The sequence below is a fragment of the Triturus cristatus genome, chromosome 6 (genome assembly GCF_964204655.1).
Source record: "Triturus cristatus chromosome 6, aTriCri1.1, whole genome shotgun sequence".
Taxonomy (NCBI): Eukaryota; Metazoa; Chordata; class Amphibia; order Caudata; family Salamandridae; genus Triturus; species Triturus cristatus.
The window spans coordinates 1,794,228,554-1,794,251,439 of record NC_140589.1 but is presented as its reverse complement, the minus strand read 5'-3'; the positions used below and the strand labels follow the sequence as shown (position 1 = coordinate 1,794,251,439).

Below are 22,886 nucleotides of genomic sequence, written 5' to 3'. Positions count from 1 at the left end.
TTGCTCATTCATCTGCTCCTCCTCATTGTCTTTAAATTGTACAGCTGCTTGCATTACTGTCATACCTTTTTCTCTCCTATTCTTCTTCGCTAGCTTAATTTCCTTTTGTTTGGCTTCCTTTCGCCATAAGCGGAAAGAGTCAAACATTGCCGGCCGGGCTTTCTTCTTAAACAATTTAATTTCCAAATTATCTAAAATATCGGTATCGAAACTACCATTTTGGGGCCATTTTAAAACACCGTCTTTTCTGGTGTAGTGGATCCATACTTCGTTATATGCAATAGGGCCTACGCCATGTTTCACATAGAGCTCATAAGTTGGAGTTCCAACCGGAGGAACCGGGCATGATTCCTCCAGCTGGAAATCTTTTCCACAACCCAAACAGAATAATCTACCAAATATTCTAGAACCAGGCATCTTTGCTCACTAGTCTAGATCCAAACGTCAAAGGATTATCGATTACGATAGTCTCGTGAATACACGAGTCCTCTGGCTTTGGCGTTTGCAAACTCCAAATTTCCAAATCAAACGATCCCGAGGGATACCAAAACAAATGGGAGACGCTCCACTTATACTTAACTGAATATTGCTGATCGATGGCGTCACCAGAAGACTCTCTCGATTGTTTCGCTCTCTCAAACTCGTCAAGGGTCCAAAACAGGTCGATTAATCAGGGCAGCAGTCCTTCGTAGCCGTCGGGACGCGGAGAACCTCGCAGAAAAGACTTTCGGACCACGTCGACATGCAGGGGTCGATGAAGTGGCGGCCTTCCTCTGGAATTTCCACACGAAGCTCCTCACGAACCTCTGGCTGGGACTGGTACCGCTGAAATCGTCCCGAGTTGGGCGCCAAACTGAAGTACTGGGTATTTTAGACCCAGCGGTGCAGGGGCACACACCCTATGACTTCTGGGTTCACCCTCTTCCAGACCTACAGAAACACAGAGTCTTCTGGCTGAAGTCAAAGATCGTTTATTGGCTGCAGACCAATTACAGGTATCCTAGAAGTACAACAGCGTGTATGTTCTCAGGAGACTGCTCAAAATCATAGGAACGGACTTCATCTTAAATACGCTTTTTCCTGCCTCAAGCATACATTTCTAGGTTTTATAATACGGTAATAAACAAGTGTTCATTTCAAAAGAAAAGGCAGAGTCATGATGTCCATCCCACATTCCAGTTCGGCCAGCCCACAATGATTTACACAGTAATGTTCAGATCCCACATCGGATATCAATAGACCCCCCAATAAACATGAGCATCTCCTGTTTTGGGAAACAAGTCATAAAGCAGGAACAGTCAGGTGTGAAAGAGATTAGCCGGAGGCTCGTGTAGAATGAAAGGGTTTTATGACGGGTCAAGCCCTGATGCTAATCACAGGTGGCCGGAGGAAGGGGAGCTCGTGAGACCAGTTTGACCCGGGGCAGCAGACCAAGCTGCCCAGGTCACAGAGAAGTCAAAGGAAAAGCCCATGTACTGTGAGGCCCGTATTTGCTCCATTGTAGCCTATGTGAGGGCAATGACAAGATGGCCACCGCTTCCAAAATGGAACACGCGAAGTAAGGTAAAACAACGTGTACACAGTGCATTCATAGCTAGAACGATATATAAAGCACTCGTGCATACCGCATTAATCATTTGCGGTTTGCTAATACCAGGATAGACAGGGGTAGGGCCCTGTCCCCTATGCGGAAACAGAGATTAAAGTACGACAAGGAGAGGCCCCTGACCTTGGCTAAGGCAATCTCCATCTCGTATACCCCTCTTATTAACTGCCAAAACTCCGCAAGCGTTGGAGGTTTTGGCTCAATCCAAACCCTGGCAATGCATAAACGGCAACAAGCCATAATAATAGAAAATAAAGCAGTTGATATGGAGCCTGGGTCCTCTATTAACCCCAAAAGAATCTCTTTCTCAGAAATAATAATGTTACGACCCGACAGGTTACATAGCTCCTTTGCAATCAATGACCAGAAGGTAGAAAGTGCTGGAGACGTAATAAACGTGTCTAATATCCGCAGCAAAAGATAAACATTAAGGGCAATGGGTTTTAGGTATCACATTAGGCGCAGCCCATTTAGAAATAATTTCAGGCGTGTAGTACAAAAGAAATAGCATACGATGTTGCTGAAGTTTTAAATTAACAGAGGTGAGAGAGGTATTAATAGTTAATAGGGACCTGTGCAAATCTGCTGTAGTAATAGTGGTTCCAAAATAACGATTTAATTTTTCTACAGCCTGAACAGCATCATCGGCTACACCTATAATCAAGTATTTGTAAATTTTTCCTATAAAACCCCTGCCCTTAAGTTGTAAAAATGAGCTTGCAGATTCCCCCAGCACATTAACAGTCAATAAACCTTCCCCGTTAATAAAAAAATCTCTGATTTGCAGGAATTTAAAGAAAGAGTGGTTCGGAATCCCAAATTCATCTCTAAGGGAAGAAAATGATCTAAATCCATCCTGATCATACAGTTGCCCTAACTGAAGTGCACCGCAGTGATGCCAAATCTTCCATGCAGAGTCCCCAAATAAAACCCCCAACCGGGGATTTCCCCTTAGATAAATATTTGCATGTAGATCTGGGATGTTATACAGCTTTGCAATATCACACCAAATCCAGATAGCATGTCTTAATATCTTGAAACAAACGCGTTTAAAGTAGTTCGGGTCAGACATCCTAGAGAGTACAAACCTATACTCCGACCCACATACTAACTGATATGCAAGCCACATTTGAGACATACCAAAACCTTCCATCAAACTCTGTAGGCGCGTAGCAAAAGCAGCCCAAAAGTATAATTTAAAATCAGGTAGTCCAAACCCCCCCCTTTCGTATGGTAGTTTGAGAAATTTGATAGCCCGCCTAGCCCTTTTATACCCCCAAATGAAACTGCCTATGATGCCATCCAGTTTTTTAAAAAATGCAAATGGAACCCGCAGTGGAATACTCCTAAACAAATACAAGAACTTTGGAAGGACATTCATCTTAATAATATTACAACGCCCCCAAATAGTTAGGGGGAGTTGGTGCCACTTGCGCAGGTCCGTAGCAACTTTCTTAATTAGTGGTTCGTAATTAAGCTTCACTATTTCTTCCGTATGACTATTAAGGCTGACCCCTAGATATGTAGCTTTTTGAGTAACACTCAACATGGGTGTACCTGGGATATATTCGATGTTAGTTATGGTTTGAGGTTTATTAGTATTAAGTTTATACCCTGAGATTAATCCAAATTGCTGTGCTTCCAAAACAATCTCCCTCATCGCTTGAGCCGGTTCTGTTGTAAAGACAGCTATGTCGTCCGCATAGGCGGTTACTTTAATGTGTACTTGATTATATGTAACCGGGCTAATATGCTGATTCCGTAACAGATGACGAATAAAAGGTTCAATGTGTATTGCGAAGAGCAAAGGTGAAAGGGGACACCCCTGCCGGGTGCCCCTCTGGATAGAAAATAGATCCGATGTCAATCCATTAAGCCTAATAATGGCCTGTGAGTTCGTATACATTTTCTGGATGGCCGAGATAAACTTACGACCGATTCCCACTTCCAACATTATAGCCCAAAGTGCCCTCCAAGAAACTCAGTCGAAAGCCTTCTCAGCATCCAACATTAGCATTGCTGCTTTGCCACCCAAACATTAGCAGCGTCAAACACTGCTATGGCAGTGTTAATATGCATTGTAGTGTCCAGCCCGGGAACGAAGCCGTGCTGTTGATCCGACACTTTTAGCTGTATAGATGGAGCAAGTCGAGAGGACAGAATTTTAGAAAAGATTTTGGCGTCGTGGTTGATGAGTGAGATTGGGCGATAAGAGCCTCTCTCAGCTGGGGGCTTCCCCTTTTTAAGGAACACAATTAAATTGGTCTGTTTCCAAGACGGAGGAGCGTCTCTGCCGTTCAGTTTATTGTTCGCCACCTTCATAAAGGTCGGGCCCAAAATTCCTAAAAAAGTTCTATAAAACTCCAAAGGAAGAGCATCACCCCCAACAGCTTTTCCTGGGGGTAGGGCCGTAATTGCTTCAAAAATTTCAGATCCATGCACGTCCCTGTCCATAGATGAGGTAGCAAAAGAGTTTAGTGCATTCAGACCACTCTCCTGTAGGTAGGCTGCCAACACTTGTGAATCACCAGTTATATCATCGCTATAAAGGTCTATGTAAAATTGCCTAAATTGCTCCAAGATCTCTACAGGTTGGTGGTACATCAGGCCATCCCCCCCGATAATACTCTTAATTTGCGTATGAGCCCTGGAATCCGCCAGCTGATAGGCCAGTACCCGTGCACTGGTTAAGGTGGGCATTATTGGAGTGGGCAGGATTGGGGAAGGGGGGTGGGATGGGTGGGTGGTGGTAAAAACTGAAAATAGCCAAAAGAGTATTAAAAGTTTACATAGGAACCTTTTGCAGGGCAAGATTGGGGTTTGGAGGGACTGTGGTTAAGATCAATAAATGGGAGACAATGTCTAGAATTCGTATAATGTGTTGGAATGTAGCTGGTCTGAACTCTCCTATTAAGCGTCGATAAGTATCGGAGGAACTAAAAGCATACAAACCTCAGATTATTGGACTAACAGAGACTCACTTGGCTTTTAAGGACCGTAATTTTTTTAAGCAAATGGGATTTGAGTTGATAACATGTACTTCTCAGACTGTTTCAATTCTTGGTGTTGCTCTTCTGCAAGCTCGAACCACTAAATTTACGACACTACGTTTATCTAGCGATAGTAAGGGGCGATGGGTTATCGCTCAATTATTGTCTTACAATCATATATTTACAATTTGTGTGGTTTATGGCCCGAATAACGATTGCTTAGCCGACATCTCTTTTTTAAATTCAGAGTTGCTGGGTTGGGACGGTGAACTTATACTCATGGGAGATTTTAACTGCTGTTTAAATCAGAAGTTGGACTCCTCAAATGTCATGGGTCGGGTGAGAATGGTATCTACTAGGGCGGCTATCAAAGATTTGATGCGTATACATCAGCTGTTTGACTTATGGCGGGAGGCTTATCCATTAGTTAATGGCTTTACATATTTCTCGCAACCACATCGCCAATACTCTAGGATAGATATGGTGTTTTTTAAGCAAACTCGTTTGGCAGATTCTGAAATTGAGATCTGCCAAAAAATTACATCGGATCACAATCCTTTATTATTTTCAATATCGGAGCAACAATACAGCGTACGGTGAGGGGTTTCACATTTCCGAAGAATTTGCTTAAAAATGACGATTATATTCAGTTCATGCAAGGACAATTAGTGGACTTTTTAGAATTCAATGCCCATACTGCTGCATGGTCTATGGTTTGGGACAGTCTTAAGGCATACATTAGGGGCATTACCCAACAGTATCTATTCCGTCAAAATCAGATTAGATTACGGCTTGCATTGGTTGGGCGTAGGGGATGCTTGGAACTAGAACAGTGCCATATTAAAGCTATACTGAATAAAGACCCTCGAGAAGTTGATATATATCAGCAACTTATAATAGCGAGAGCTAAGATCACTCGTGAGTTAAAGGAGAAAGTTGCTAGCCAGTACCATAAATTTAGGCTGCGACAGTATGAATATGGAGAAAGGATTGGACGGGTACTGGCCTATCAGCTGGTGGATATGTTTTTTTAAGTGTGAAGTTGTGAAGAGGTGTCCGAAGTGATAGGAATATCAGGTGTAGTAGGCAGTTGGATGTATGTATCCATCACAGCTTTCTTGAGTAGATTATATTTATGATTAAATGAGGCAGGCAAATTAAATAATTGGCTGAGTGAAGAAAAGGGTAAAAAGTCTGATTGTGAGAATAACTGCTGGACCCATAGTATTCCCTTTTGTCTCCAGGTCTTCCAGCAGAAGGGCTTATTCCGAATAAGCAGGTTTTTATTGTGCCAAATTGTTGAATTAAGGAAGGAATTTTTAGTATTGTGAGTAGAAGGATAAATTGACTCAAGAAGTTTGGAGGTCAATTTAATTATGGGAATGGAGAGGGCCTGTGGTTAATGTGAGAAGGAAAGATACTCATGAAAGGAAAAGGGAGATAAAGAAAGATGCTCAATTGAGGTCCATAAAGGGCAATCTACTGTGGAATCAAGCAACCAAAGAGAAGCCTGACACAAAAGAAATGCTTTCTGATATGCCTGAAAGTTGGGAAAATTAACTCCACCTTCTGTTTTAGGGCGTGTTAGTTTTAGCATGGACATTCGGGGCTTCTTATTGTTCCATAGAAAAGAAGAAAGGATGGAGGTAACTTTCTTATATAGCTTAGCGGGAATGGGGACTAGAATATTAGAAATAGTATATAAAACTATGAGCAATAGCATCATTTTTATAGTGTCTAAACGCCCCACCGGGACAAGTAAAGGGGATGCCATATCGTGGTTAGGTCTGAGATCTTTTGAATGCATTTGTTCATGCATTATGCTACTGTTTCTGAGATTGAAGAAGTGATGTGTAATCCTAGATATTTAATATGATTAGGACTCCATGTAAAATCGGAGGCGCTAAAATCCGATTTAAAAGTGTATTTGGGTAAGGGCAAAATCTCACATTTGTCATTATTCAGTTTGTAGCCAGAAATAAGGGAGTATGACTTCACTTCAGCTAAGAAGGCAGGAATTGAGTCATCTGGTTTTGACATAAAAAGCAGAATATCATCGGCGTAAGCTGTAATTTTAATATGGGAATTTAATGTTTGGAAACCATGTAAATTTGGTTTTTGACATCATTTAGAAAGAAAAGGTACCAAAGCCAAATTGAATAGGAAGAAAGAGGGCATCCTTGACGCACACCTCTGCCTAAATCGAAGAGTGCGGAGATCAAACCATTGGTGCAAACTGCAGCGCGAGGGTTAGAATAAAGGGGAGATATTAAGGATATAAATTTAGGGGCCGAAACTGAACCACCTGAGGGTATGAAACAAATAAGTCCATTCAACTCTATCAAATGCTTTTTCTCCGTCTAATGTTATTACCGCAAGGGGTTGTTTTAGGTGGGAAGATTTAGATAAAACGTTAAAAAAAAGTTGGGTATTATCTGTTATGACTCGTCCCTTAACAAAGCCAGATTGTTCTTTTCCCAACAATTTTGGAAAATAGGAATCTAATCGTATAGCCAGCATATTGGAAAAGATTTTGTAGTCAATGTTAACCAGGGATATAGGCCTGTAATTTTTACAATATTTAGAATCTTTGCCTTCCTTGGGAATAAGGCAAAGATGCGCTTCTGAAAAAGAGCCAGAGGAGCTATTTAAGGAGCAAAAGGAGTCAATTAGGGTGTGTATTTTGGGCAATAAGAGTTTGGAGAAATGGAGATAAAATTTGACGGTAAAACCATTTGGGCCCGGTGCTTTATCTTTTTTAAGGTGTTGAAGAGCCTTTAAGAGTTCTTGTTGTGTTAGGTCTGACTCCAAAGAAGACAAATCCAGAGGAGTAAGTTGGGGTTTTTGGATGTTAGAAAAGAAATGCGACAGGGAGTGGTCTGTGGGTTGTGTTTCGTATTTATATAATGATTTGTAAAAGAGAGAGAATTCATTCAAAATTTCAGTATCTTTAAATTTTAAATCGGAGTTCTCATCATAGATAGATTCGATGTTCAATTTGTTGTGCCTAACTTTTAAATAGTTGGGCAGTATTTTTCCTGCTTTATTTTTACCCCCATAAAATTTTGCACTACATTTTAACAAGTATAATGAGGCATCATCTGTCGATTTTTTGTTGAATTGCAATTTGGCATTTATAAGAGCTGCTAAACAATCTTTCGAGTGAGAAGTGTAATAAGAGTGCTCCAGTCTATTAATGTCATGAAGAAGATCATTGGCAAGTTTACGCACATTTTTTCATTTCTTGGCTGCAAAACCAATAATGAAGTCCCTTGCTGAGGCTTTAAAAACATCCCATATAATTGAGAACGGCATGGATTCTGTTTGATTTATTTCAAAATACTCATTAAAAAAAGTGGTGAAGGATGCTGTAAATTCTGGATTTAAAAGGAGAGCATTATTAAAACACCACTTTCTAGGAACAGTAATTTTAGGTAAGATGTCAAGGCCAAATGAGACAGGGGAATGGTCTGAAAGTAAAATGGGACCAATTTCTGCATACGAGAGAGTTTGCGAAATGTTATGAGAGACAAAAATATAATCAATTCTTGACTGAGTTTGGTGGGCTGGGGAGTACAACGTGTACTCTCTAGTGGACGAATTGCATAGATGCCAAGCATCAAGAAGTTTATGCTGAACTATAGTATGAACAAAAGATTTATGAGGTTTATTGGGGACAAAAGAAAATTTGGAATTCCTGTCAATAAATGGGTCAAAAATCTGAATACAGTCACCAGCTAATATAAAATTATCTTCAATGCAATGGGTAATTTGCTGGGTCATTGCAACCCAAAAAGAGGGTTCGCCACACATAGGGGCATAGACATTGAGGAAAGAGACTGGAACACCCCTTAGTGACAATTTAACATTGAGCCATCTACCATCATCATCTGGCTCCTACGACATGAGTGTAATTGGAAGTGATTTACGACACAGTATCATTACTCCATTACGTTTATCATCTCCCTGAGAGAAGAAAACTTCCCCTACCCAACCTCTCTTTAATTATAATGATTTGACATCTGGAAGATGTGTTTCTTGCAAAAATACTATATCCGCATGTAATTTACCTAAATGAGTTAAAACTCTCTGTCGTTTGATGGGAGAGTTTAATCCCCTAACGTTCCATGAAATCAGTTTTAATGACATAAATTATCAAAATCAAATTAATCTGGGAATACGAAGCAAAAATCCAATTCATGAACACAACAATAGATAATGTAAAAGGAAAATAGAAGGAAGTGAATGGTTGATTCAATCCCATGACAGAATAAAATGGAAAAATCAGATAGCTGAAGCCGGGAGTGAAAGTCGAGTATAGCAGTACAAAAGAAGATAAGTAAAGTAGAGAACTGGTAAAAGGATAGAGAGATAATGAGATTTAGAGTTGGAGTGACAAGTAGAGATGTGAGAATGAGAGAGTGAGAAGAGATAGAAATGAAGAAGACACCAAAATAGAGAAGAGTAAGAAAATGCAAGGCAAAAAAAAAACAAAAGACAAAACGAATAACATACCTGCAAAAAGGGAACATGGATGTGGGGATGGGTGGATCCACTTGGAACAGACGAGACGTCTAATGAGGACTGGACTGAACCGGGGGAGGATCATGCCATAATGTAAACAAAACTGTGGAAGCAAAAAGTAGAATATTTAACATTAGTTTATAGATTAAGCGATGAACATGAGAAGAACAACACCAAGTAACATAAACTAGGATTATCAAAGATAACACTGAACTGTAAATGTATTAAAGGTAAGTAACCGCATAAAACCTGCATTCAAAGACAAAATGGCATCTTGTATATGAAGATTAGGACAGTCAAGTAATGTGTGAAGAGGAAGATCTTGAAGAATCCATTTGATCCGTCTTGTGCTAGTTGAAGAAACTTTGCAAACGTACTGGATTTTCATATGTTGTTGTTCTGTTGTTATAAGTGACTTTAAATAGACATGGATGAAAAAGACCGTATCTGGCTCCCATGGAGCGGAGGTCGGGTCTCATGTCGAGGAAGGCTTTACTTCTGGCTGCAGTAACTTTTGAATAATCTTGTGCAAAGAATAATGTAGAATCAGACCAAGATATTTGTTGAATGGCTTTAGCGGCTGCCAGCACTTTCAACAAATCTGTATACTCCAGAAAGTAAAGGATAATTCCTCTTGGTCGTTGTTGAAATGAAGCATTGGTGGAAACACGACCCAGTCTGTGGGCGCGTTGTATATTTAGTGTGGTGTCTTCCGGCAAATGTAGAATCTTGGGAAGGAAGAACTTGAAGAAAGTAATGGAGTCCGTACCTTCAGCCCCTTCTGCCAGGCCAGAAATGCGCATATTGTATCTCCTATTACAATTTTCAAGGTCTTTGACATGCTTATGGAGTGTGGAAACTTGAGAGTGTAAGAAAGTATCACTCTTGGTGGTGTCATTAAAGGAGGAAACATTTTGCTCTACTACTGTGAGTCTCGTATCAAGCTATGACCAATTATCTTAAAGGATTTGCAGTTTGGAGTTGGTTTCTTCAACCAAGGGTCTGAGGGCTCTTATTTCCTGTAGTGAGAGCTCCAAAGAAACTGGAGAAGCCGGTTTGGATGGTGAAGGGGGATCCTTTTACAAGCGTTTCAAGTTTGACTTCCCTGGTGTTGGTAGTGTGGAGTCCATTCTTATGTTGCTGCTTTCTATATCCAGAAATCCTGGATTTTCCAGTTTGGAGAGCTCTGAGAAAACCGTTGAGTTCTTGACAAAAACGCATTTTGACTTTGATGCAATAAAGAGAGACCCCTTTGTTCTGTCCATCCCCTCATGGGGGGTGAGTGAAATAGAGAAAGACTTGAAGGCGGGTTCAAAACTTAATGGTGCAAGAGCTAGCAGTTGAAGAAATAGGGTCAGCTTAAAAGTAAACACAACAAGACAAAACGATGTTTCCAAGATGAATTATTAGGTATATTACAGTCCAGGAGGTAATTGGAGACTCTTTACATCAAGAACCTCAATAGCCGCTTTTGCAAAGTGGAATTTTATACTTCTTGGTGCGTCTTCATCCTCATATTAAATATATATTCACTGAAAAAACCATAGGTTTCAGGGGTGTTATAGTTATCTGGACATTTCCCTCGTTCAAAACCAGTGAAATTCCCCCGTTATAGTTAGTTCAGCTAACTATAACTCGCGCTCCCGCAATCCACTGCTGATGACGTCACATATTACATCACTGATGACATGGTCAGTGACATCACTCATGACATCACTGATAACATCTCAAGCGCGGGACCCCCTAAGCAGGTCTAGAGGGTCAGAGTATTTCTACCCTGCCCCCTTTATATGTTTTACACACTTATTCCACAGACTTCTTCAGCCTCGCTTCAACCGAGGCACAAAATGGCTGCCAACAGTTCCTGGTTTTGAATGTTGACAACCACTTGACAGCCAATTAGCATTCAGCGCGTGATCGGGAGGGTGCACGCAGGGTGCGCAGAGGGTGCGCTCACAGTGCGCATATGGTGCGCGGATCCTCCGAGGCCATAGAGATATATGTACTTTTAACTGTAATTTTCTCAGGAACTACTCAACAGGTTGACACCATTTAAGCAAAAGGCATGAGTCTGAACTGCCAAATTTGGTGTAATTCTGTTCAGCAGTTCGGGCTGTAGCTGCGGCTAAAGGTCCTATGGGAAAATGCATGGGGAAAATGCGTTTTGGGACCCCCCTTTTTTCTCGGCCCCCGCTTGACGAATCACCCTGAGACTTTCACGATAGGAGCGGACTGGAGCTGGCCAAAAGTTTGGAAAATTTCAAGAAGATTCGTCAACCGGCGCCAGACTTATTGGGAATAGAATAGAATAGAATAGAATGTTGCGGATTTCCTGTGGAAAATAGATCCTAACTATAACTACCTACTGGCGACCGCCAGTAGGTAATATAGCTCTTAAATCATGACGCAGAGACAGGGAAGAAGTGAATGTAATAGATGTACCTCAATGAAACCTTAAGCAGAATGAAAAGCACATGAAGCAGGTGCGCTCTTTGTAAGTGCTCAGATGATCATCATATTAAGCGCAATGGTATTCCACAAAATGACGACCGCAACCGCATCTCTTCAGAACATGTCAAAAGGGGAGGTGAAACTGGGTTGCTGCATCGCTATGCATCCCTACTGGAGGGAGGTGTTGAAACTATCCTGTGCAATAAAGTCTGGGGCACTCTTTAGAGGAAGTCCATTTTCGCCACTTGTTATGAAAAGTAAGCGCTCGCAAAGCGCTTCAGGTAAACAAAATGGCGGCCGTAATAGCGCGGTTTTGAAGTTGGGCGTATACCTTGAAATACGGTCATCTATTGTTCCAAATAGCAGCAGAAAAGCTCACATCCTTGTAAGTATCTTCTCTGACAGGGATTCCTCTGAGCAGCTTCCCGTGTAATGCCTTCTGAGCATGTTTCCGCCCCTCCAGTCCGGGGAGTTTCACGCCAACGCCGCCATGTTCGCTGGGCGCCTAGCCACACCCCCCACCCTAATTCATCCTGAACGTCTCCAAAATAGTCTTTTGTTCAACTGCAAGATGTCAAGCCACCTTGGAAGTAGGAAACAATTGAAACGTCTCAATATACGCACGCTCCCTTCCACATTGGCTTTAATTCATAGAGAGACATACTCTAACCATAGGAAGGAAACTCTATGGATATGATGTGCACAACTAAAGCTAATAAATCAACAGTTTTTGGAAATAATGAATGGCAAACTACATTCCTTCTGAGGCCTAGGTTACAAAAAGAAAATAACACTAACCTTCGCAAAGAAATCATAATATCGTAGATTTTCTAAGAATAAAAAACACTCTCATTAATAATGTATAAGAAAATAGAGAAAATGCACAAGAAAACGATATACTGAAATCATCATTTTATTTAAACTCATAAGTATAGTCTAGTTTTTGAATTATAGGTTTTCACTTTCTTAATATGCAAAAGAAAACATAATCAAAAACGTTTTACTTTAAGCATTTTTCATTATCAGATTTTCAACAATTCTACTTGTAAGACACTTAGTACATTCATTAAGTTTCTCGTTCGTTTCATAATTATTTCTCAAAACACTAGTTTTCAACCCTTCTGCATGCTTTTGATTGCAGCGTTTGATTATTAAATGTGTCCTGTCTTTTCTTGCACGTTTTCACGTTGCACTTTAGAAACTCCCACATTAAAATTTTCTACACTGTTAGATATGTTTATTAAAACACACTTAATGAGTAGACTTGATCAAGAAGAATTATTCTCAAATAATCATGCTCCATCAGGTGAGAGTAGGCCTGATTACCTGCCAAACCCCTTCATCCTGAGTTCTTCTTCTGACCTCCGCCTGGTTTACTTCACCCCGTTTATGGTGGGCCCTGAGGGAGAGGTGTTTTATAAATCCATATAAACTCAAAATTAAGAGGATAACTTAATAAAATACAGAAGGGGTCTGATCAGAACCTTGCTGAAAAGTTGGGTACATTTAATTAAGGGTTAACACTGTGGGAAGCCTAGGTGGTTGGAAGGCAAGCTATATCCTAGGCACTTGGGGAAAAAAAGAGCTAATGTATACAACTGAATCAGAAATCCTTAAAATTGAGAATTCCTGTAACACTGATATGTCAAATCCATCTAGAGATTTAAGGAATGGATACACTGTCTTGAATTACTGGCTCTACAATTGGTTGAGAGAGAGAGAGACCTGCTATCCTCCAGAAACCAAGCATCTGGTGTTTTCATTCATGCACTGTTAGAAAGAAAATTAAATCAGGGAAATCAAGAAATCGAAAATATACAGTTCCTTGAGATTAACACTGTCCTTTAGGAAATTTCCGTGGTTTTATGTACCGGACCCTTCATGCTTGCAGGGAAGTGCACACAGGATGCTGGGGACAGCGACAGAAAATAGGTGGATCTTTTATATTTTTATGTCGAGTGAGAGATCCCAAAAACGCAGGGAAACATAAAAGTAGCAAGACAAAGAAGTCCGAAAATGTTGGATATCATAAAGAGGAGTTGTTTTATTTGGCAAAGTAGGTCCCTCAAAATCAGAAAAGTCCAATGGTCCATAATTACTTCACTGGCTGTGGAGGCTCGTTGCAACAGAAAGAGACAGCGCCACATTTGAGGAGGAAATACACACGTGAGGCACGAGGATATTTCTGTATTATTGAGCCAGATGGCACAATGTCAGCTTTAAAATAAGATGCAATAATATATTGTATTGGTCACGGAGCTGACTTTTGAAACTACTTTGCTCTTTATTCCATCAAATTCTGATTCTGTACCTAATTCAATGGTTTCAACAAACAGAGATGGTTACAGAAGCCACCTTTGCTCAGCTGATTCTCATGGGTGTTGATGTGTAACAAGCCCCCTAAACTGTTAAAAGAGGCCCTATCGAGTACCCTTTGAAGTTGTTAGAAATGGTATAATCCACTCAGACCCATTCTATGAATACAATCCAAGCTTTCAGGTAATTGCAAGAAGGCACAGGCTGTGACGTATGAATGCCATTCCTACTGGTTCCTGTTTCAGCCCTAAATGGCCGGCCCTACATTGAGCAATGCATTGTTTACATCAATTACATCAAATTTTGAATGTAAACTGTACATTGGTAGTGGTAGTTGAGGTAACTGTACGTGTTTTTATTAACACTGTTATGTTTCAGCTACCGAATGTGGGGAGAACTTATACAAGTCAACAAAACCGCAGCCGTGGGAGCCTATTAATAAAGCCTGGTTCAACGAGAACAAGAATTTCAAGTATGGCACTGGTGCAATAAACCCAGATAAGATGGTTGGACATTACACCCAGGTATGCAAACCTTGTGCTCTTTATTTGTTTCTCTATTGGAGTAACTTTGATCTGTTCTTTCCTCAGAAATAAATGTAAGCCAGATTGACTATGAACGTGTGCTTAGTATTTCAATGTTTTCAGCAGTTAATATTGGCACTATATTCTGTATTGCTTTAAAAACTCACAATAATACAGCGGTGGGACAGTTTTTGCCACACTTCACACTCCAAGCGCAGCGCAGAGTAACAAAAACTCGATGAACTTTGCCAGCAGAGAGGAGTTTACCTTCCACACCTAAATCAAACCGTAAATTCACCTGTGTTAATCCTCTCGTAGCTTGGCACAAAAGCAGTCAGGCTTAACTTACAGGCAATGGGTAAAGTATTTATGCAGCACACAAACAGTAATAAAGTAAAAACACAACACAAACTAATTTCACACAAATGTAGACAAATAGATTAAAATGTAATAAAGAATTTGACAGCAAAAGAACAAAAATACAATCAGAAGAACCAGAGATATGCAACTTTAGAGGTTTAGGGAAAAATAGTGCTTAGCAGCAAATTCAGGCCGCTCATAATGGAGCACGGGCCAGATACAGGGACCAAGTTAGTCCAGCTGGGAAATGAACCTTAAATTCTGGTAATGGAGCATTGTGCTGCACAGCAGCAATCCAGAGGAGCAATGCGAGGTTTACGTTGAGGAAGCACAGTGCAGCAGCAGTTCCCATAAGCTCCGATAGCAGCAGTACAGGCTTGCATCATTGCTGCATCAAGCTGCAACTGTACCGATGAGGTGCTGCGAAGAGCTACGTCAGGTTTGAGTTACACTGCATCAATTCTGGTAGAGACCCAGGGGCAGGGGTCTGGATGAATGGAGACTTTTCTGTACCAGAGGTTCTGATCAGGAGGCCAGCCAACTAGCACTTGTAGTCATGCTGGTTGCCCTGGGTTCAAAATACTGGCCAAGTCCTTCTGTAGGGCCACTGAGGTGCAGGGCAGCAGGGCAATCCTTCTTGAAGCAGAACAGCACAGCTATCCTTCTCCTGAGTCTTCGACAGCTCCAGAAGTGTACTGAAGAATTGAGTCTGAGGGTCAACTACTTATACCTGTTGCCCACTTTGAAGTGGAGATGCTTCTAGAGTCCTCCCCTACGGCTGTGACTGGATTTTCTATCCTCCCTACCCTCGACCCAGCTTGTCTAGAGGCACAGAAGAGTAGTGTGAAATACCTTGTGGGTGTGCTAAGGCAGAGTCTTTGTGATGTGCAAGTGTGGTAGGATATCAATCCTTTCCCTCATCCTGACAGAGATAGCCCACCTTTACAACATCCTTTCTCTTGCTATCTGGGAGTAAAGCACAAAAACCAACTGCCAGCTACACATAGTCATGTGATCCAGTATACAGGCTGCAGGCACCAAATGGTTGGGACATGACAATGCCAACTTTTTAAAAGTGGAAATTTTAGAATTACAACTTAAAATCCAACTTTACCATTGAAGAGAGTTTTAAATTAGAATTTCTATATACAAAAATTCAACTCCCCTCCACTACCTGCTCCAAATTGAAAGTTATCACTAAATGTAATACCTTTGACCCACCTGTTTATTTGCCGATACAGAACTACTGCTACGCCCCCTTCCATGGCAGGATATTTTAACAAAGAAACAGCGCCAAAGGCAAGCCCTTCTTCGCCCATCCGTGCCTGGATTGTGCCTAAGGTCCATCCCCCTGCTGGTTCAGTTTCAGATTGTACTCCCAGATTCTGTTATTCCAGAAATGAACTTTTAGCCCACAATGTCTTAGGTAAGGGCACAGGCAGCATACACTTAGACTTAAACTCTAGGTCTGCTTGCTCCATGTTCTCTTGTAAGGACTGTAAGCTTCAAATAGCTAAGGAGGGGAGTGGGAGGAAGAGGTACCTTCAGGACAATTCCTCCCTTGGCACTACTCAGACCTCTAGTTCTAATAAATGGTGTTGGGCCTTAATTAATGCTGGATCCCTGATCAAGCATAAGCTCGAAGTTGCTGACTTGATAGAGTCCCAAACGCTAGACATCTTGTTCATAACAGTAACCTGGGCCAACCAGTTTTCTGGCCCAGATTTTGTCACCACTACACCCCCAAGCTAGCAATCATTTATCGATCCCACATTAAAGCTGCTTTTCTTCCTGTTCAACTCACACATTGTGAGACTCCTTCAGTATTGAGCTTACTAACTGTAATTCCTTTAATGGGTCACCCGGCCCTAGGCAAATCTTTTTCCAGGACCTCAGCACTATCTTGGAATGTTCTGCTAGTACATCAGACCTTACCTTGCTGGGAGACTTTAATTTCTTTCTGGTGGATCCTACTGATAATGACACAAAGATTTTTCTTGAAATGACAGCCAGTCTTGATCTTTCCCAGATAATTCTAAGATCCACTCTTTCTGCTGGGTACTATCGTGATGCTATATGTATCAACAATTCTTCTATATTAGTTATCTCAACTTTACCATTACTCTGGACAGACCACCTAGCAGTGAGATTTGAGCTGTTTCTAGCGCAAACCCTTCAACATGGTAGAACACTCCCAAGGAATTGCTTTGGCATCCTTGGCATAATATACATCCCGACCAATTGAATCAGGCACTGATAGCTTCCTTGCCCTTAATATCTGAGGACCTCGATGCAACATAGGCCACTATGTTTCGTGGCTATTCTCAGCCATCAAGTCTATAGCCCCAGCAAAGGCCTCCATTAGCAAGAGACACCTTCCCTTAGCTCCTTCGTTTATCGAGGGCCTTAGAAACCAAAAACAAAAATGCAGTAGGCAAGAAAGTATCTAGAGGAAAGAGTATCTTGATTTGGAAAAGATCAGATATAAGCATTAATACGCGCCCTTCGAAGCATTGATAGTGAGAGAGAAGTCTTCCTACTTTACACAAAAATCGAGTCCGCCAAGTATTCAGTTAAAGAACCTTTGCTTACGGTAAAGAAACTTGCAACTATAGAAGCAGAGACAGCCAATCTTAGTAAGACTTCTGTAGCAACTTGGCAGGCTCCTTTCAAAATAAAGTTAAAGAAATATACAACAGGTTTTCTTCCATCAAAGTCCCTGCTCGGACAGTACTACCAGTTCTCCCTAAGCATGCAGACACCACCTTCTTCTGTAAATTCAATGATCCAACCATAGAGCAGGTTACCTATATTTTGAAATCCACTAAATCTGGCTCTCTCCTGGATCCCTACCCCCCTTCGGTGACCAAGCAGGAACCAAAAATATTTGCCTCATCTCTCACAACTATCTTCCACCATATGTTTACCAGTGGTGTATTTCCTTCCTAATGGAAGGTGGTGTAGAGATTGCCCGTTCTAAAGAAACCTTTGCTTAGTCCTACAACTATCGGCCTATCTCAAGAGTACCTCTACCCACTAAAATTGTGGAAACAATAATTAACTTTCCGCTTGCCACATTCATACAATAATTGGTTGGACCCCACTCAATATGGATTCAGAAGTGGGCATAGCACGGAGATGGCTTGATCAAAGAGACAGAAGAAATCAGAGAGACTCTGGATCAGAGAGGTAAAGCAGCCCTCATTCCACACGACCTGTCAGCCAATGTTGATACGGTGAACCATGAGATGCTGGACGGTCGACAATTTGACATCGGAATTGAAGGGGAAGCTCTGACATGGTTAAAATCCTACTTGGTCAGGCGTAAACAATATGTGTCACTAAATGAAAACAACTCGGATCCCTTCTCACATCCTTGTGGGATGCCGTAGGGCTCTTCATTAAGCCCAACTTTATTTAATGTTTATGTGTCTAATCTGGCTGATCTGATCAGACAGTTCGAATTTCAACTCACTTCTTCTACTGATGACACTCAAATCGTTGTTTCCTTGTCAGAAAAAGATGTTGATGCTGACTCTAGGTTTTGGGACGGTATGCTGGCAATTAATACCTGGATGGCCAACAATTGCCTAAATCTAAACTTAGGGAAACGTGAGGTTATTATATTTGTGAAATCATCTTCATTCTGGTCCTATTCCCGGTGGCCACCTGAGCTTGGAACCCTTCCCACCCCAGCAATCTGGGAGTGATCATGGACGAGAAACTTACCGAAGGTGATCATGTAAACGCCGTCTCCTCATCCCTCTTCTTTACCACAAAAATGCAAAAAAAAAGGTACTTCCTTTCCTTCCATACTCCCTGCAAAAAACTGTTGTCACGTCTATGATATTGTCAACTTGATTATTGTAACAGCCTATATTCTAACCTACAACAACATCTTAGCAAACTACAGATTTTGCAGAATCCAGCTGCATGCCTCCTCCTAGGCATTCCCAAATTCAAATTGGTTGCCAGGGGACTAAAGCAGCTGGATTGGCTGCCAATAAGACAGGGAGTGGTGTTTAAGGTCCTCTACATAGTTTTTAAAGCCTTGCATGTCAGTGGACCTCATTACCTCAAGAAGAAATTTACCTGGTATAGGACATCGAGAATCTTGTGATCATCTGCAGCAAACAATGTAATTGCTCCCAAATTCAGTCTTCTTTCTAGGGGAGGCAGAAGTTTTGTGAACAGCACATCACGTTCCTGGAACGCTCTGCCACCTCATCTAAAATACATGAATAATATCTTGGCATTTAGGAAAGCCTAAATAACCTATTTATTTAGCTCTGCTTGAATCTAACAACTTAAAGCTATGGCCATTACATTAATTGAGCCTAAATCAGGTTGCTTTTCTAGCTAGCACCAAGACACCTCCGGGTAAACAAGTGACTTATAAGATTATTTAACATAACATTCATAACATAACAGAAGGTAAAACAATGTTATCCTATGGGAGAGGTAGGCATTGCAGTAGTGGAAAAAAAAACGTAAGAATTTTTCACTACTTGTTGTGTAAAAGTTAAACTTATTTAAAACACTTCAGCCTGCCTAATGGGCTGTTTAGGTCCTGCCCTAAGGGTGGCATATATGTATTAAAAGGAAGGTTTAGACCTGGCAAAAGGTTTATTTTGCAAGGTCAAAATGGCAGTTTAAAAATGCACATGGCAAGCCTGAGACATGTTTAAAAGGTTACTTAAGTGGGTGGCACAATAAGTGCTGCAGGCTTACCTGCAGCATTTAATTAACAGGCCCTGGTACAGGTACTACCACTTTCCTAGGGACTTATAAGTAAATTAAATATGCCAACTGGGTGGAAGCCAATGTATCCATGGTTGAGGGAGAGAACACAAGCACCTTATCGCTGGTTTGCAGTGGTAAAGTGCAGAGAATCCTAACAGCCAACAAAATGGGATCAGAAAACAGGAGTGTGAAGGCAAAAGGTTTGAGGGTGACCCTGCAGAGAGGGCCAAGTCCAACAAGGGCCCTATGCTCCTTCTGCAACTTTCATTTAGAGATTTCGACAAGGCAGCTCACACCATTAATACCACTAGATACTTGATCTGCCATGTTTTCTCTTTCCCTATAGGACGGACATCTTAATGTCTTGGCTATGACAAGCAAAACACACAAGATGATGGGCGGAATGTTGCACATTGGCAAAACATTCACCCCCAGCCACAAATCTGGGTTTAATCCATCGTTATTTTGCTCACCACGCCACCCCAGTTCAGACATGGCCATATGCAAATCAGTCTTGACCCTGTGCCTCATGGGAACAGTCCAGCCCGAACTGCCAAGCCATGTCTTCCCTGGACCGGAATCAAGCATCCTAGGACCGGTTTTGGGGTTTCACCCCTTTTCAGCCAGGATAGCTTGATTCCAGTGGCGTAGTGAGCACGGAACCCACGTCTGGGGATACCCTTCCCACATAGGGCGAACAGCAAAACACACAAGATGATGGACGGAATGTTGCACATTGGCAAAACATTCACCCCCAGTCACAGATCTGGATTTAATCCATCGTTATTTTGCTCACCACGCCACCCCAGTTCAGACATGGCCATATGCAAATCAGTCTTGACCCTGTGACTCATGGGAACAGTCCAGCCCGAACTGCCAAGCCATGTCTTCCCTGGACCGGAATCAAGCATCCTAAGACCAGTTTCGGGGTTTCACCCCTCTTCAGCCAGGATAGCTTGACTCCAGTGGCGTAGTGAGCACGGGACCCACGTCTGGGCATACCCTTCCCACATGGGGCGAACAGCAAAACACACAAGATGATGGACGGAATGTTGCACATTGGCAAAACATTCACTCCCAGTCACAGATCTGGGTTTAATACATCGTTATTTTGCTCACCACGCCATCCCAGTTCAGACATGGCCATATGCAAATCAGTCTTGACCCTGTGCCTCATGGCAACAGTCCAGCCCGAACTGCCAAGACACGTCTTCCCTGGACCGGAATCAAGCATCCTGGGACCAGTTTCTGGGTAACACCCTTCATCATCCAGGCTAACTTGAATCCAGTGGCAAAGTGAGCAAGGGACCCACGTCTGGGCATACCGTGGCAACTTAGGGTGAACAAAACAAATACAAGAGGATGATGAACGAGTGCTGAAACTTTTCAGACACTCACCCCTAGTCACAGATCTGGCTTGAATTCATCATCATTCTTTAGCTCACGTCACCACCTCAGTTCAGACCCAGCTATACGCAAATCAGTCTTGACCCTGTGCCTCATGGGAACAGTCCAGCCCGAACTGCCAAGCCAGGTCTTCACTGAACCGGAAACAAGCATCCTGGGACCAGTTTCAGGGTAACAACCTTCATCAGGCAGACTAGCTTGAATCCAGTGTCAAAGTGAGCAAGGGACCCACGTCTTGGCATACCATGCCAACTTAGGGCGAACAAAGCAAACACAAGAGGATGATGAACGGATCGCTGAAACTTTTCAGACACTCACCCCCAGTCACAGATCTGGGTTGATTCCATCATCATTCATTAGCTCACGTCACCATCTGAGTTCAGACCCAGCTATATGCAAATCGGTCTTGACCCTGTGCCTCATGGGAACAGTCCAGCCCGAACTGCCAAGCCAGGTCTTCCCCGAACCGGAAACAAGCTCCCTGGGACCGGTTTCTGGGTAACAACCTTCATCAGCCAGGCTAGCTTGAATCCAGTTTCAAAGTGAGCAAGAGACCCACGTCTGGGCATACCCTCCAACTGGGTATTGTGACGTGGAAACGCAGTTGGTGATGAATAACAAAACTTTGCTCAGAAACTTCCCACTGAAGTTATTGCTAATGAAAACTGCAGACCCACAACTTGGTGCTTCTGTTTACAGTCAATGTTTCTCGATAGTTTGCTTAGTCAGTTTGCAGCAGCCTGCAGGACAGGAGTGCGACTGCTGGGTTTACAATTGTTTCCTGCTCCAATAAATAACCCTGACGAGTGTCACATTAAAGGAGGGAAGCCAATAAGTGGTGCTTCGGGAACAGTGTGCTCGAGAAGGGAGCGAGGCAATCAAAAGCACGTCCCATTCGACCACTTTGCATAAATAAATAAATCACTGTGCGCAGGATGAAATGGAGCTACTCTGAGGGGAAAAAAGACCCCTCCTGCTCATGTGCAGTCCACACTCCGGAGAGGGTGAGTCATGTGGTTTCCCGGGGGATCTAAGGGTGCAGGAGGGTCCCAGGTTACGGAAACATAAAAAAAATATTAAACAGGGCGCCGTGCTATGCAGCACGGCGCCCAAGCACATTAATGGTGACACCATGGTGACACAAATAATAAGTAGCCCCTTGACATAACCCATGAATGCTTAGAGCGTAATTAGACTGTAGTTGGTCGGTGCTGCTTCCGATAAAACGGAAGGGATGCATTGGGAGCAACAACCATTAAGGAGCCAGGCATTAAGAGTAGCTCAGGACTTAACCAATGGGCAAGCAGCAGGCGGGATTACACTCGCTATACTGCTTACTTCAGGTCTGCCTAGGTTCGACGTAAAAATGAAAGCAACATTTTTTCCTCTTTGTCACAGACCCTTGTGGAACCCACAGAATGTCAGAGTGCTGAACCATCAGACAGGAGATGTCGAAATCTATATTATTCAACTGTGTAATTCTATTTGGAATAGCACCAACAACTTGTTTCCTTTTGCATACGCCTAGAACGTTCTATAGCTGCAGATTTCTCTGCTCCGTGGCTGAATTTCGTAAGCCACACAGTTATTTAATTTGCAACTAAAACTGCTTTATTTAATGCATGGGAAAACATGCTTTGTAAATATATCAGTCCATGTTTCTATATAGTGTTTAGCCTGTTTCAAGCACACCCAGTTTTAGAGGGTAAAGTAAGGAAACTTGATGAGGAGCAAACCTGTGATCAAGTGGGTAAGCCAGGATTATAACTTGTCGCATGGGTCATTAGGGGCAGAATTTTATCTCTAAAAGGGTGTATTTTAAAAGTGTAAGTCATGTCCTTCCCAAAGAACTTCTCGTATCCTTATGCTTTGCGTGCTGGTGCCACAGGGTACAAAGTTCTAAGCCTTTCTCTATGTTCCGTCTTAAATGAGAACTAGCAACAGGATGGCATAAGACAGAAATCT

At 42.1% G+C, this 22,886-nt stretch overlaps 1 protein-coding gene across 1 annotated transcript in view; it reads left to right on the top strand.

Moving 5' to 3' along the window:
• LOC146822018 (serotriflin-like) overlaps positions 1-22,886 on the top strand; it is a 121,871-nt gene that overhangs the window by 45,184 nt on the left and 53,801 nt on the right. Inside the window, exon 3 of the mRNA XM_085609953.1 lies at positions 14,266-14,411. Coding sequence (XP_085466079.1) covers positions 14,266-14,411 — 146 coding nt within the window. The remainder of the gene's footprint in view (positions 1-14,265; positions 14,412-22,886) is intronic.